This window comes from Pongo pygmaeus, chromosome 3 (assembly GCF_028885625.2).
Source record: "Pongo pygmaeus isolate AG05252 chromosome 3, NHGRI_mPonPyg2-v2.0_pri, whole genome shotgun sequence".
NCBI lineage: Eukaryota > Metazoa > Chordata > Mammalia > Primates > Hominidae > Pongo > Pongo pygmaeus.
The window spans coordinates 82,932,060-82,946,891 of NC_072376.2; the positions used below are offsets into that span (position 1 = coordinate 82,932,060).

At 37.6% G+C, this 14,832-nt stretch overlaps 1 protein-coding gene across 19 annotated transcripts in view; it reads left to right on the forward strand.

Moving 5' to 3' along the window:
• RUFY3 (RUN and FYVE domain containing 3) overlaps positions 1–14,832 on the forward strand; it is a 104,049-nt gene that overhangs the window by 67,044 nt on the left and 22,173 nt on the right. For all 19 annotated transcript variants that reach the window (XR_010126065.1, XM_063663728.1, XM_063663729.1 and 16 more), the window contains 5 exons: positions 2,405–2,466; positions 4,041–4,106; positions 7,612–7,681; positions 12,326–12,418; positions 14,031–14,114. Coding sequence is in view for 18 of the 19 variants with exons in the window: in XM_063663728.1 (XP_063519798.1) it covers positions 2,405–2,466; positions 4,041–4,106; positions 7,612–7,681; positions 12,326–12,418; positions 14,031–14,114 (375 nt within the window). In the remaining variant the exon portion in view is untranslated. The remainder of the gene's footprint in view (positions 1–2,404; positions 2,467–4,040; positions 4,107–7,611; positions 7,682–12,325; positions 12,419–14,030; positions 14,115–14,832) is intronic.

Sequence of the window (14,832 nt, forward strand, 5' to 3'; positions counted from 1 at the left end):
TTATAGATTATCATAACAGATATAATAATGAAAAAGTTTGAAGTACTGTGAGAGTTACCAAAATGTGAAACCGAGACATGAAGTGAGCACATGCTGTTGGAAAAATGGCACTAATATACTTGCTTGACGCGGGGTTGCCACAAACCTTCAATTTGTAAACAATGCAATATCTGTGAAGCAAAGTGCAATAAAATGAGGTGTGTGTGTGTGTGTGTGTGTGTGTATACTAAAATATATGGAGATGACTCTTGAACAACAGAGTAAGGCATTCCACGTGGTAGAAATATCCCACATAGAAAATTCACCTAAAACTTTTCATTCCCTAAAAATGTTAAGTACTAATAGCATACGATTAACCAGAGGCCTTACTAGTAACATAAACAGTCAATTAACACATATTTTGGATATTATATATATTTATATTTATATTTATTTTATTTTATTTTTGAAACAAAGTCTCACTCTGTCATCCAGGCTGGAGTGCAGTGGAGTGAACTCAGCTCAGTGCAACCTCTGCCTTCCAGGCTTAATTGATCCTCCCACTTCATCCTTCAGAGTAGCTGGGACTATAGGAACATGCCACCACACCCAGCTAATTTTTTTGTTTTGTAGAGACAGAGTTTCGCTATGTTGCCCAAACTGGTCTTGAACTCCTGAGCTCAAGTGATCCTCCTGCCTCGGCCTCCCAAAGTGCTGGGATTACAGGCATGAGCCATGGCTCCTGGCCTATTGTATATTTCATATGCTGTATTCTTACAATAAAGTAAGCTAGAGAAAAGAAAATGTTATAAGAAAATTATAAAGATGAGAAAATATATTTACTATTCATTTAAATGAATGGGTTATCATAAAGGGACCAGATCATCATAAAGGTCTTCACACTAACCAGGTTGATGAGGAGGAGGAGGAAGAGGAGAGAGTTGGTCTTGCTGTCTCAGGAGTGGCAGAGATGGAGGAAAACCTTTTTATTTCTGCCTGGATGACAGAGTGAGACTTTGTCTCAAAAATAAAATAATATAATATAAATATATATGTTATATTGTATATATATATATATATATAGTGTATAAGTGGACTCGCACAGTTCAAAGTCTTGTTGTTCAAGAATCAACTGTACAGTTGTCCTTCAGTGTCCAGAGGAGATTGTTTCCAGCACCTCCAAGAATACCAACACTCACAATGCTCAAGCCCCTTACAGTCAGCCCTCTGCCTCCTTGGGTTCTAGGACTTGCTGAGAATGAGAGCGAACTGTACTAAAGGCCATTAAAGCATAGTAGTTAAGAGTAAAGGCTCTGAAGCTAACTGCCTAGGTTTGGATTCTGGCTTCCTCATTTTCTAGCTGAATATATTTTATAATTACTTCGTTTCTTGTTTCAGATTTCTTGATGTAATGCAGTTAGAACAGGGCCTAGTACACATTAATTGCCCAATAAATAGTGTTTTCACTTTAATTACTTCTCACCCTTTCTGTATGAAATACTATGACAAACTTCTGTTATGTTTTATTCTGGTAAAATAAGAAGGGAAGTAAGATTTTTTGGTGTGGATTTTTTTTTTATTTATTTTATTTTTTTTGAGATGGAGTTTTGCTCTTGTTGCCCAGGCTAGAGTGCAATGGCGAGATCCTGGCTCACCGCAGCCTCCACCTCCTGGGTTCAAGCGATTTTCCTGCCTCAGCCTCCCAAGTAGCTGGGATTACAGGCATGTGCCACCACACCCAGCTAATTTTTGTATTTTTAGTAGAGACAGGGTTTCTCCATGTTGGTCAGTCTGGTCTCAAACTCCTGACCTCAGGTGATCCACCCGCTTCGGCCTCCCAAAGTGCTGGGATTATAGGCGTGAGCTACCACGCCCAGCCTTTGGTGTGTATTTTTAAAAAGAAATAAGCTAAATAATAAAATGGCAATCTTGAAAAATGAAGACATGTACATCAATGAAAGTTTGGAGGAATAGACACCAAAATGTTAGCAATGGTCTTCAGTGGTTGGGATTATGAGTGTTTAATATTACTTCCCCTTTTGTTTAGCTGTATTTTCTGAAACTTCTACAGGGGAAATGTGCTAAATATTAAAAAGTTATTTCTAAAAATGAACAGGGATTCAGTAGCAGAATACCCGAAATAAGCAAAAGAGAAAGAAACTTTAGACCTTATTTATATTAAGTATTCTGTTGACTGTGTTAGTTGTGATCTAGTCTTCTAGTCTTATTGACATAATCTTGATTCTTTACTTCCAACCCTGTTAATTCTTGATTAAACTGAAAGTAAAACAGTAAATTTTTAATTGTAAATTTCTACTAAGTGTCATGACTGTATTACTGTTTTGAGTGCCTAGAAGGAGACATTGTGTTATGCCTTGTAAAGAATATCTAATTTTATATCGAAACCTGAAAATTCTCTCCATAGGTTGGAGTTATAGATTTTTCAATGTATCTCAAGGACGGGAACAGCAGTAAAGGTACTGAAGGGTACGTACAAAGAAAATTAGATTTCTTTTCTCCTGATGTAGCATTTTTTTTCCTTTGGTAGTACTTAAAGTTTACAACAATACTGTTTTAACAGATGTGCTGAAAGAATTTCTGATCATATAGCTTTAATAAAGTATTGCCAGAAATATCTGACTATTACGCCTACCACTGAACCCTAAAGGGATTTTTTTGTTTGTTTGTTTAATGATTTCCTGCTATGTGGTTCAGGGGCAAAGAAAATACAAATTTTCTAAAGGATTCCAATTCTCCACGTCTTATAGTAGGATTCAAAAACATGGTCATTTTGACCAGAGGAGTCGCATTCTCAGTTTGCTTAAAATTGGCAATATGAAATATGCACCGTGAGGTTATGTAAAATATTGACATTAGAGGAAACTGAGTGAAGGTACATGGGAACTCTGTGCTGCCTTTATACCTCTTCTTGTAAATCTAAAATTATGTTGAACACTTTTAAAATATTCATTGTGTTACTTAGCAATTAGAGATCAGAAGCATATCTATTCTCTTTATAAATTTAGCCATTGAAAACATAATTAGTCTGATTTTTAATTTTTGACATTGAGCTAAGATTATCTCACTGTTCTTTTAGTCATTGTATAGGTTTGGGGCCTTAATTTTATCTTTCAGCTGAAAAATCTGGCTGTTTATCTTTTGTCTATTATAGATTAGTTGGTTGTAGACATGAACCTTCTTTATCCACAGTTTGATTTTTCATGTAATAATAAACATTTGGGCCAGGCATAGTGGCTCATGCTTGTAATCCCAGCACTTTGGGAGGCCGAGGCAGGCAGATCACCTGAGGTCAGGAGTTTGAGACCAGCCTGGCCAACATGGTGAAACCCCATCTCTACAATAATACAAAAAAAAAAAAAAATAGCCAGGCATTATGGCGGGTTCCTGTAATCCCAGCTACGTGGGAGGCTGAGGCCAGAGAATTGCTTGAACCTGGGAGGTGGAGGTTGCAGTGAGCCGAAATCACACCATTGCACTCCGGCCTGGGTGACAAAGCGGGATTCTGTCTCAAAAAAAAAAATATATATATATATATATATATATATAAAATAAACATTCGATCTTTATGAAAGCCTTTTTAAAACCATTCACTTTAAATGTTAAATAGCACTTACAAATATTTAGCCCTTGAGAACAGCTATATTACATCAGAGTGAGCTTAATTCAAGTCCTATGACAATTGGAAAATTGTTACTATAAATACTACTAGTGAAGCTGAAAAACCTATTAACAAGAAAATTTTTATCCTTTAAATGCATCTAATAGATTGCAACATCATACCTGTGACCTAAATTATTAATACTGAGGTTTGTAAGCTATAACAAGAGCTTTATTAGTGTGGGGTTTTGTCATTTTTAAACTCCTGACTCTTTCTTGTTGGTATGTCAAGAGGGTTTTACATCAAATCTGTCTTATGGTTCAATGTATCTGTGTCACAATTTTTTTCTCATGTTTTATGAAAAGATGGGGTGGGGTGGGGTTGGGATCTTGGTATTTCTTATGTTATTTATTTTATTTCTATTTTCTTCCTCTTCCCCCAGAGACGGCCAGATTACTGCAATTCTGGACCAGAAGAACTATGTAGAAGAACTGAACAGACATTTGAAGTAAATAATGAATAAATATATTACTTTACTGGGGAATTGTTGAAGGAGAAGGGAAGAGTAAGATGATGCACAGTGAGGATAAATTCAGAAAGTGTTCAACAAATATATGTAGAATTCCTGCTTGCCAGGCACTGAGTTAGGCACTAGATAAATAAATGGCATTTAACAGTTTTGGTGACCTTTAGTGAAAGGCAGTATATAATGTTATATATAATATATAATAACATAGTATATAATATTATGTATGTAATTATAACTAGTGATTAAATAAATAAATACATAAATACATTCAGTTAAGAATTTTAAAATATGTGACATATACAGTTGAAATTGGTAGCTTTTTCAGTTTAGCAGAGATAGCTGCATATTTCAGAACTGATGTTGGGTAAACCACTCATTACATTAGTACCTTTAAATTAATCATATCGTCCAGGTGTGCTGGCTTTCCAAAGCCTGTAGTCCCAACACTTTGGGAGGCCAAGGAAGGAGGATTGCTTGAACTCAGGAGTTCAAGATGAGCTAGGGTAACATAGCAAGACCTTGTCTCTATTAAAAAACTCAAAACTAGCCGGGCGTGCGCCTGTAGTCCCAGCTACTTGTGGGGCTGAGACGGGAGGAGGATCACTTGAGCCTGGGAAGCTGAGGCTGCAGTGAACCCTGGTCTTGCCATTATACCCCAGCCTGGGTTACAGAGCGAGACCCTGTCTTAAAAAAAAAAAAAAAAAAAAAAAGATACATGCTTTGTTTCCCCTGCATTTCTCATTTATACATTGAATTAATAGCATTAATTCTATCCTTTCCCCATTGAATGGTCTTGCCACCCTTGTCAAAAATAATTTAACTATATATGTGAGAGTTTATTTCTGGGTTATCTATAATCAACTCAGTTTTGAACACATATACTTTGAGGAGGAGAAAGGCAGCAAAGTCTGGGTGCCACTAATCATACCTGCAATCCCAGCACTTTGGAAATCTGTGGTGGGAGGATCTCTTAAAGCTAGGGCCTTGAAACCAGCCTTGGTAACAAAACCAAGCCCTTGTATCTAAAAAACAAAAGGGCAGGTAGATTCCACAGAAATAATGTTGCAGGAAGGGGGTGACACATTAATTCAATATATAAATTGAATTTCTTTGCCATTATTACAGTTAATTCACCAAGTATTCACAAAGTACTGTAGTTCCCCCTTATGTGGAGGGGATACATTCTAAGACCCCGAAAGGATATCTGAAACCACAGATAGTACCAAACCCTATATATGCTATGTTTTTTCCTATGCATATGTACCTATGATAAAGTTTAATTTATAAATTAGGCAAGGTAGGAGATTAGCAACAATAATAAAATAAAACAACTTTAACAATAGACTATAATAAAAGTAATATGAATGTAGTGTCTCCCTCAAAATCAACACATCCTTTTATTTCGTTTTCATTGAACTTCTTCCTAGTTTTCTCAGGTTTTTTTCCCCTTTCAGTTTTCTGTATTTATATTTCTTATTGTCCTTAAATGACTATGGCTATTCTATGTCTGAGCGCAGTGAATAAAACATTAAAGTTTAATTAAAAATTAAAAAGGCCGGGAGCAGTGGCTCACGCCTGTAATCCCAGCACTTTGGGAGGCCTGCCGAGGCAGGCGGATCACAAGGTCAGGATATCGAGATCATCCTGGCTAACACGGTGAAACCCCGTCTCTACTAAAAATACAAAAAAAATTAGCCGGGCGTGGTGGCGGGCACCTGAAGTCCCAGCTGCTCGGGAGGCTGAGGCAGGAGAATGGCGTGAACCCGGGAGGCAGCGCTTGCAGTGAGCCGAGATCACGCCACTGCACTCCAGCATGGGCAGCCAAGCGAGACTCTGTCTCAAAACAAAACAAAACAAAACAAAAATTAAAGAAAGAAAGAGAAGGAACGAGAAAGAAAGCATTAGAAATACCAGTTTCAAGATTTTGTGCATTGAGAAATCATTATTTCCAAAAGATTTTCTAAGGGCCACTGTCCTTACAACTATTCAGTGTTGTATATATGTTCACAGTTTATTTTTTTTATCTTAGGAGAAGTAAAAATCCTTACTGGATAATCCTTATTTATGTGTGTTTTTAAACATATTCATACTTCCCTCTATTGTTTGTGTCATAGAGAGCACAAATCAGATTTGGATATCTTATCTGGGATTTAAACAAATACGTTTATACGTGAGTCTATCAAAATCCTCATTTACATGTAAGAAAAAAATACATGCCCAGCTTTGCCCAAGGAAGTCCCAGAGGGAGAATAGTATCTTATTATACTATTCTTACCTATTTTTGAACCACAGTTGAGTGCAGGTAACTGAAACCACAGAAAACAAAACTATAGATAAGAGGGGACTACTGTATTTTCAGAATTTTCCAGAACATAAAACAGTTTCCTCTCTCCTGAGAAGAGCTACCCAAAAGCTATTGGTATTCTCAAGTACTTTGATGTTCTTGTTATGTTAAGACTACTGAATAATTTTGAAGAATAATTAATATATTCATTAATTATTATCTTGTTTGTAGTTCTCTTATGAAAAAGACATTTTTAATTTAAGTAAAACTTATAATATGATTATACTACTATCAGTAAAATTTTAAGTAGTCTTGGTTCCACCTAGCAAATTCAAAACGATGTAAGTACATTTTCTCTGGGGACCAAGAACTAATATAATGACTTTAATGATCTATGGAGATGTTAGCCAAGCAAAGATATGGTTACAGTTAACAATGAAATATAAACAGTGGCACTATTATTTACTCTTTCTATCCCTTAGTTTCTTTATCTGTAAGTGAGAATACCTGACATAAAGGGTTGTTGAAAGGAATAAATGCAATAACGCAAATAACATAATTTAGAAGAGGGTTTCGTGCATGTTAGTATTTAATTCATATAGTTATTATCATATGTAGATAAACCTTAAAGTTTATTCTGTAGGGAATGAACTCTTTTATTTCATTGAATAAATACTTATTGAATTAAAACTCAAATGCCAAAGATATAGCAGTTAAAGCTGATACCACCTTTTGTAAGCTTAGAGGTCAAGATTTGTGAGCATTAAGGCCTGGCGCAGTGGCTCATGACTGTAATCCCAGCACTCTGGGAGGCCGAGGCAGGTGGGTCACTTGAGGTCAACAGTTTGAGACCTGCCTGGGCAACATGGTGCAACCCCATCTCCACCAAAAACTACAAAAATTAGCTGGATTTGGTGGCGCATGCCTGTAGTCTCCAGCTACTTGGGAAACTGAGGCAAGAGAATCACTTGAACCCAGGAGGCAGAGGTTGCAGTGAGCCGAGAATCGCACCACTGCACTCCAGTCTCGGCAACACAACGAGACTCCGTCTAAAAATAATAATAATAAAATAAAATAAAATAAAAAATTGTGAACATTAGACAATGAAATGAAGGATAAGTGTGAAGGGTTTAAAAAGGAAGGTACAGGGTATTGTCTGTTTTTCAAAAGTGATTTGTTTTTTTCTTCTCTGTATTATAGTGCTACTGTAAACAACCTTCAGGCAAAAGTAGATGCATTAGAAAAATCCAACACTAAACTGACAGAGGAGGTAAGTTTTGGAAATTCTTTGATTGACTTATAGAATTTAATATGCATTAGTAGAACCAATAATTTTTATGTAACCTTGGAAAGAAAGAACTTGACTTTTCAAATAATATTGACTGTAGTACATAACTCCTTATTCTTTTTTTTTTTTTGAGACAGAGTTTCACTCTTGTTGCCCAGGCTGGAGTGCAGTGGCGCGATCTTGGCTCACCGCAACCTCCGTCTCCCAAGTTCAAGCGATTCTCCTGCCTCTGCCTCCTGAGTAGCTGGGATTACAGGCATACACCACCACCCCGGCTAATTTTGTATTTTTTTAGTAGAGGCAGGGTTTCTCCATGTTAGTCAGGCTGGTCTTGAACTCCCGACCTCAGGTGATCCACCCGCCTCAGCCTCCCAAACTGCTGAGATTACAGGCATGAGCCACCGCGCCCGGCCCATAACTCCTTATTCTGACTAGAATGGCCCAGTTGGCTTATTGCAGGGATCTCATTTACCCAATTAGACTGTGTAGGGGCATGTTGCCTGGTTGATGGAATATCTTGGTTTCTTTCGTGTGCATGTTTTGTCTGGGCTAGCCTAGATTAAATGTTTAGCATATAGCATATTCATCATTTATTCATTCAGTGAACATTTCACACAGTTTATGTGCAAGAGCTAGACAAATATTTATATGTGCCAAGCATTGATTTATGTTCCAGATTGGCAAATTCCCCACCGCCTATGTCCTTATTTTCTTCCTGGGACAGTTACATAGATAAGGTGAAGAGTACTGGTCAGAAGATCAGTAATCCCTGCCTACAAATCATGCTTATGTAACTCATGTGCTCCTGAGTAAGTCAGTCACTTGACCTCCAAGAGGCTGAGTTCCGTCACTGGAAATGAGAGTGTTTACAATACACTTCCTTTTCGGCCTCACAATTAACTCTGAAGATCAGATAAGAATATGAAAACTCTTAGAAAAGTCCCTAAAATAAGAACAGAAAAATAACCTCGTGTTTTACTTCTAATAAAAAGATTTTTTTCCTTAACTTGCCAAAGCCTTAGCTACAGATATTTTTTCTTTAAATAGCATTAGATGGTTTTATGAAAAATACTAAATAACATTGTCCAGATGGCAAAGAGTTTTCCTTCTTTATTTCTTTTTCTTTTTCTTTTTTTTTCTGAGATAGGGTATCATTCTGTTGTCCAGGCTGGAGTGCAGTGACACAATGGCTTACTGCAACCCCTGCCCCCCGGGATCAAGTGATCTCCCACCCTCAGCCTCCCAAGTAGCTGGGATCACAGGCACGCACCACCACACCTGGCTATTTTTAGTAGAGAGGGGGTCTTGTCATGTTGCCCATGCTGGTCCTGAACTGCTGAGCTCAAGTGACCCACCTGCCTTGGCCTTCCAAAGTGCTAGAATTATAGGCATAGTCACTGCACCTGGCCCACCTTCTTTATTTCCAATTGTAATGATGCCCTTACACCCCATGGGATGAATTTAGTTTAAATAAAATCAAATTAAAGCACTAGTCAGGAAGATGCTTTTAATCAGTTTTTCTTTAGAATGAACATTTTCATTATTATAGTTTTAAAATACCTTTTTTATTACTCGACTCTGTGGCCTTCACTTTTGGACAAAAATTTTTAAATTTTATATATCTTAAAACTTTAATTTATGCTTATGGTCCTTAGAATCTTATCACATTATGCTTTTGGAATGTTCAGCACAGATTTTTTACTGTTATTCTGCTGCTACTGTGTTGAAGTAGTACAGCATAGCAATTAAGCATGATCTCTAAAGTTAGGCTACTTGGGTTCATGTCCTGGCTCTGGCACTTGCTAGTTTTTTGTTTTGTTTTGTTTTTTGTTTTTTGAGACAGAGTATTGCTATGTCAACCAGGTTGAAATGCAGTGGTGCCATCTTGGCTCACTTTAACCTCCGCCTCCCGGTTCAAGCAATTCTCCTGCCTCAGCCTCCCGAGTAGCCGGGACCACAGGCATGCACCACCACAGCTGGCTAATTTTTGTATTTTTGTAGAAACAGGGTTTCACCAGGTTGGCCAGGCTGGTCTTGAGCTCCCGACCTCAGGTGATCCACCCGCCTCGGCCTCCCAAAGTGCTGGGATTACAGGCATGAGCCACCATACCCAGCCACTTGCTAGTCTTCTAATCCTGGGCCAATTACTTAAGCTTCTATTCCTTGATTTATTTATCTGTAACATGGAAATAGCAATAATAACATTTTATGAGATTGCTGTGTGAATGAAATGATTTAATACGTGATTAGGGCTTAGAACAGTACCTAACACATCATAAGCACTCAATAAATATAGTTGTTAATTTTATTCCCTCAGTCATAAGACTTGTCTTCCTTAGAGTCATATTAATACTAACAATATTTATTCATTTACTTATTTATTTTATCAATAACACTTATTTTCTTAAAGAAAATACGCTGTAAGAGAGTAGATGAGACTCATTAGTTCTGCCTTTTTTCATTGCCATTTTGGGTTTAAGAAAGCCCGTAAGGCCAGGCACGGTGGCTTACGCCTGTAATCCCAGCACTTTGGGACGTCAAGGTAGGTGGATCGCTTGACGCCAGGATTCCAAGACCAGTGTGGGCGACATAGCAAAACCCCATCTCAAAAAAAAAAAAAAGGGGCCAGTAAAAAAAATAGCAGACCTCTTTTCCCCTCCTGGGTTTTGAATCTGAATGACAAACTAAGAAGAGTTAAGCAGATGAAGATATAAATATCCACTTCAGGCCAGGCACGGTGACTCACACCTGTAATCCCAGTCCTTTGGAAGCCAAGGCAGGAGGATCATTTGAGGCCAAGAGTTCAAGATTAGCCTGGGAAACATAGTGAGACCCCATCTCTACACCAAAAAAATTAGCCGGGTGTTGTGGTGCACACCTGTAGTCCCAGCTACTCGGCATGCTGAGGAGGGAGGATTGCTTGAGCCTGGGAGACCAAGGCTGCAGTAGCCAAGATTGTGCCACCACACTCCAACCTGGGCAACAGAGGGAGACCCTATCTCAAATAAATAAATAGATAAATAAATGTCTACTTCATTATTGGTAAAGCTGAATTGGAAAGCCTCCTGTGATCTGCAGCCATAATCAGGTTTCCCAATAGTTTCTCTTAAATCAAGATTTTGGAATGACCTGCCTGAGGGCATACTTGGATCTAGAGAGGAGACCTGCTTGCCCAGAGTTGGTTTCGTGCACATTTTTAGGCCACAGGATCTGAGAGAGAATTGGGCTTCCAGGCCTGCCCCCAGAAAGCATGAGCTTCTCTGTGCTTACCGTGTTAGGACAGGAACTGAGCAGAGCCTGCACCCAGTGCTAATGAGGAGATGATAATTGAGGAGACTAGCCTGGCTGAGAGGAGCCTGCTTAGTTATTCCTCCTGGCCTCATGCAGGCACCTTCACATTCTCCGGGAGTTTAGTAGATGCAGAGAAGGAAAAAGTGTTTCCACCTTACTTTTTCCTTCTAAGAAAGAGATATAAATGTTTCCCCATAGCAGTTGACTGCTAATAACATTACCTGATCTTTTTAGGTGTTGAAATGAAAAATCTCCTCAATGCTTAATGGGATCTTTTAGCATGAGAACTTTGGAGTTAATGTCTTTAATCTTTTAAGAAATCATCTATAAAAGACCTTATAGAGTGTTTGTCACATGGGTTCCATGGTGTGACAGGACCCCTTTATTAAACATTTTAGAAATAGACATTCTTAATAAATAATTTTTTTCTTACTAAATATGTGTACATCTATAAGAACACCCTTGAGATAATCTTAAGTTAAAACTTTTCATATAAAAGTAGCAATAAGGTGATATTTTATTTCTTTTTTTTTTTTTTTTTTTGAGACAGAGTTTAACTCTGTCACCAGGCTGGAGTGCAGTGGCATGATCTCGATCTCAGCTCACCGCAACCTCTGACTCCCTGGTTCAAGCGATTCTCCTGCCTCAGTCTCCCGAGTAGCTGGGATTACAGGCATGCACCACCACGCCCAGCTAATTTTTGTATTTTTAGTAGAGATGGGGTTTCACCATGTTGGCCAGGATGGACTCGATCTCCTGACCTCGTGATCCGCTCGCCTCGGTCTCCTAAAGTGCTGGGATTACAGGCGTGAGCCACTGCACCTGGCCAAGGAGATATTTTTTATTTTTATTTAGACTGCTCTAAAAATATTTCTTGGCTGGGCACAGTGGCTCATGCCTATAATCCCAGCACTTTGGGAAGCCAAGGCGGGCAGATCTCTTGAAGCCAGAAGTTCAACACCAGCCTGGCCAACATGGTGAAACTTTGTCTCTACTAAAAATACAAAAATTAGTTGGGCATGGTGGTGCATGCCTGTAGTCCCAGCTACTTGGGAGGCTAATGCATGAGAATCACTTGAACCCAGGAGGCAGAGGTTACAGTGACCCAAGATTGTGCCACTGCACTCCAGGCTGGGCAATAGAGTGAGGCCCTGTCTCAGAAAAATAAAGAAAAATATTTCTCTTGTTCTTATAAGAACATTTTTATTGGGTTATAGCTTCGTTACTTTCTAAGAGTATCTAACCCTGAGAATTACATCCTAGCAGATCTTGAATTATCTTATACTATGTTAATTTTAAAAAGATAAAAGATTATTTTTAAAATTTTATCCACAGCTTGCAGTTGCAAACAACAGGATCATTACCTTACAAGAAGAAATGGAACGAGTTAAAGAGGAAAGTTCATACATACTGGAATCCAATCGGAAGGTTAATCTTACTGGATTTATAAAATATTCACTGAGAGCATATCAACTTGTTAGTGGTAAAGGGGAGTCTCTAAAGGACTATTTTAAGCAGCTGGCCTGTATCAAGCACACTTTTTATTTAGACTCCATGCATAATTGTGTGATGAAGGTTGTGGGAGGGTTATGTGCCTTTTCCTACAAGATGCTTCTTGGCTTCACAGCCACCTACATCTGTTTAGAGACTTCAAGAAACAGTCTAATTCAGTTTCTTGTTTTTATGTACTAATGGATCATACAGTATTTAACAATTTGTTATGTTAAACATACTATTACTTTTACACCATGTTACTGTTTTGTAAGAAGTGACACCTTATTTATATATCACTGGGAAAGAGCTACCATATAAATGTATTTTCTAGATAACTTAATTCCTTAAAGCATCAAACTTTTTATACATGTCTAATTAGAATTTTGTAAACCTTTATGTTTTGTACGATTCCAAGCCTTCTTAATTAAGGACATGATTTAATACATTTAGCCCTTTATAATGACTGAGGATCGTAATTACCAACATTGACAATTCCCTACTAAATTATAATAGTGCCACTTTAGGAGGCTATTGAAATTGATAGAGCTTCTGACACCTACATTTAAATATTCCCCGATTTCTGTGGATGGTTTTTTTCTCTATCTTTTATGTATTCAATAGCATCTCTTACTTTTTACTGATGCTTAGTGTTGTTATCTTTAGGATGATCTCTACTTTCTTTTATCTTCATGCTTCTAATCTACTGTCCCTAGAAATTCAAATCCATAGTTATTACAATTGTTCTTAAAGAGTTACTAGGCTCTGCGAGGGGAAAAAAGCAGTTTTCCATGAGTAAAGTGATTGACTTTAATGCATGGACTTCATGACTGCTCAGAATAATTTTTTTATGACCTGCTTGTTTTTATCTGTGATCTTGCTGGATAGTTGAAGATAACCAGTTGTGAATTCTCTGGAGATTGAATGTATTAACATTTAAACCTATAGCCCCTGGGCTGGGTGCAGTGGCTCACACCTGTAATCCCAGCACTTTGGGAAGCCAAGGAGGGCAGATCACTTGAGGTCGGGAGTTCAAGACCAGCCTGACCAACATGGTGAAACCTGGTCTCTACTAAAAATACAAAAATTAGCTGGGCGTGGTGGCGCATGCCTATAATCCCAGCTACTCGGGAAGCTGAGACAGGAGAATCGCTTGAACCCAGGAGGAGGAGGTTGCAGTGAGCAGAGATTGAGCCACTGCAGTCCAGCCTGGGCGACAGAGTAAGACTCCATCTCAAAAAAGAAAAAAAAACCTATAACCCAACTCATATTTTGAAATGAATGCTATGTTATTTTTAGAGGCTGATTTTTAAAACTTCTACCATCTGGTTTGGTAACCTATTTTAGGATTTTAAATAAAATGTCAGGAAGCCCCCAATTCAGCTTAACCTTTAAAAATATACTATACTTCAATTTCTTTGTTGTGTTTGTTCGTTATTATACCTGCTTCAGTATGATCTTTTTTTCTTGCTAAGTAGCAGTGTTAGTGTCTACTAATTCTGTACAGATTAAATCCTTAAATATGTACAATGTTATTTATCTTTTCAAGGGTCCCAAGCAAGACAGAACTGCAGAAGGGCAAGCACTAAGTGAAGCAAGAAAGCATTTAAAAGAAGAGACACAATTACGATTGGTAAACTTTGCTTAATTTCTAATAGTTCAGGAATATATTAAAAGGTAACTGCCCACTTAGAGGTTTTATCGTATAGACCAAGATTAGGAATATCAGTAGTGTTCTGAAAAATTCTAGATCCTCTAAAATGGTTCATCTCTTTTTAACCCACATTCCTTATCATACTTTCTCAATCTTTTTCTGAGTATTCTCAACAATAAGATTTTGTTAATCTTTTTTTTTTTTTTTTTTGCTTTTATAGTTTGTATTACAAGAATATTAAGTATACAGAACCTACTTTTTTAAACTACGCAGTCTCACTCCTAAGTCCTCATCCCTGCAAAGATTCTTGGAGGTGGTGGCTCCTCTTTTCTTTACAAAGAATCATTAATGTAGGATTACTCTATTTTATTTTTAGCTGTTATTTCTGATTTATTATTGGCCTTAGATATAAATGGAAAATTTATTATCCAGGATTAGTCTTAAGATTTTTTAGAAATTAAAAAAATACATATAAATATATAGAGAGTATATCATCTCACTCTAATCAGAATGGCAACTATCAAAAAATTGAAAGATAAGTGTTGACAAGGATGTAGAGAAAGAGAACCTTTACACGCTGCTGGTGAAAATATAAATTAGTATAGCCACTATGGAAGACAGTATGAAGGTTGTCTTAAAAAATTAAAAATCGGGCCAGGCACAGTGGCTCACACCTGTAATCCCAGCACTTTGGGAG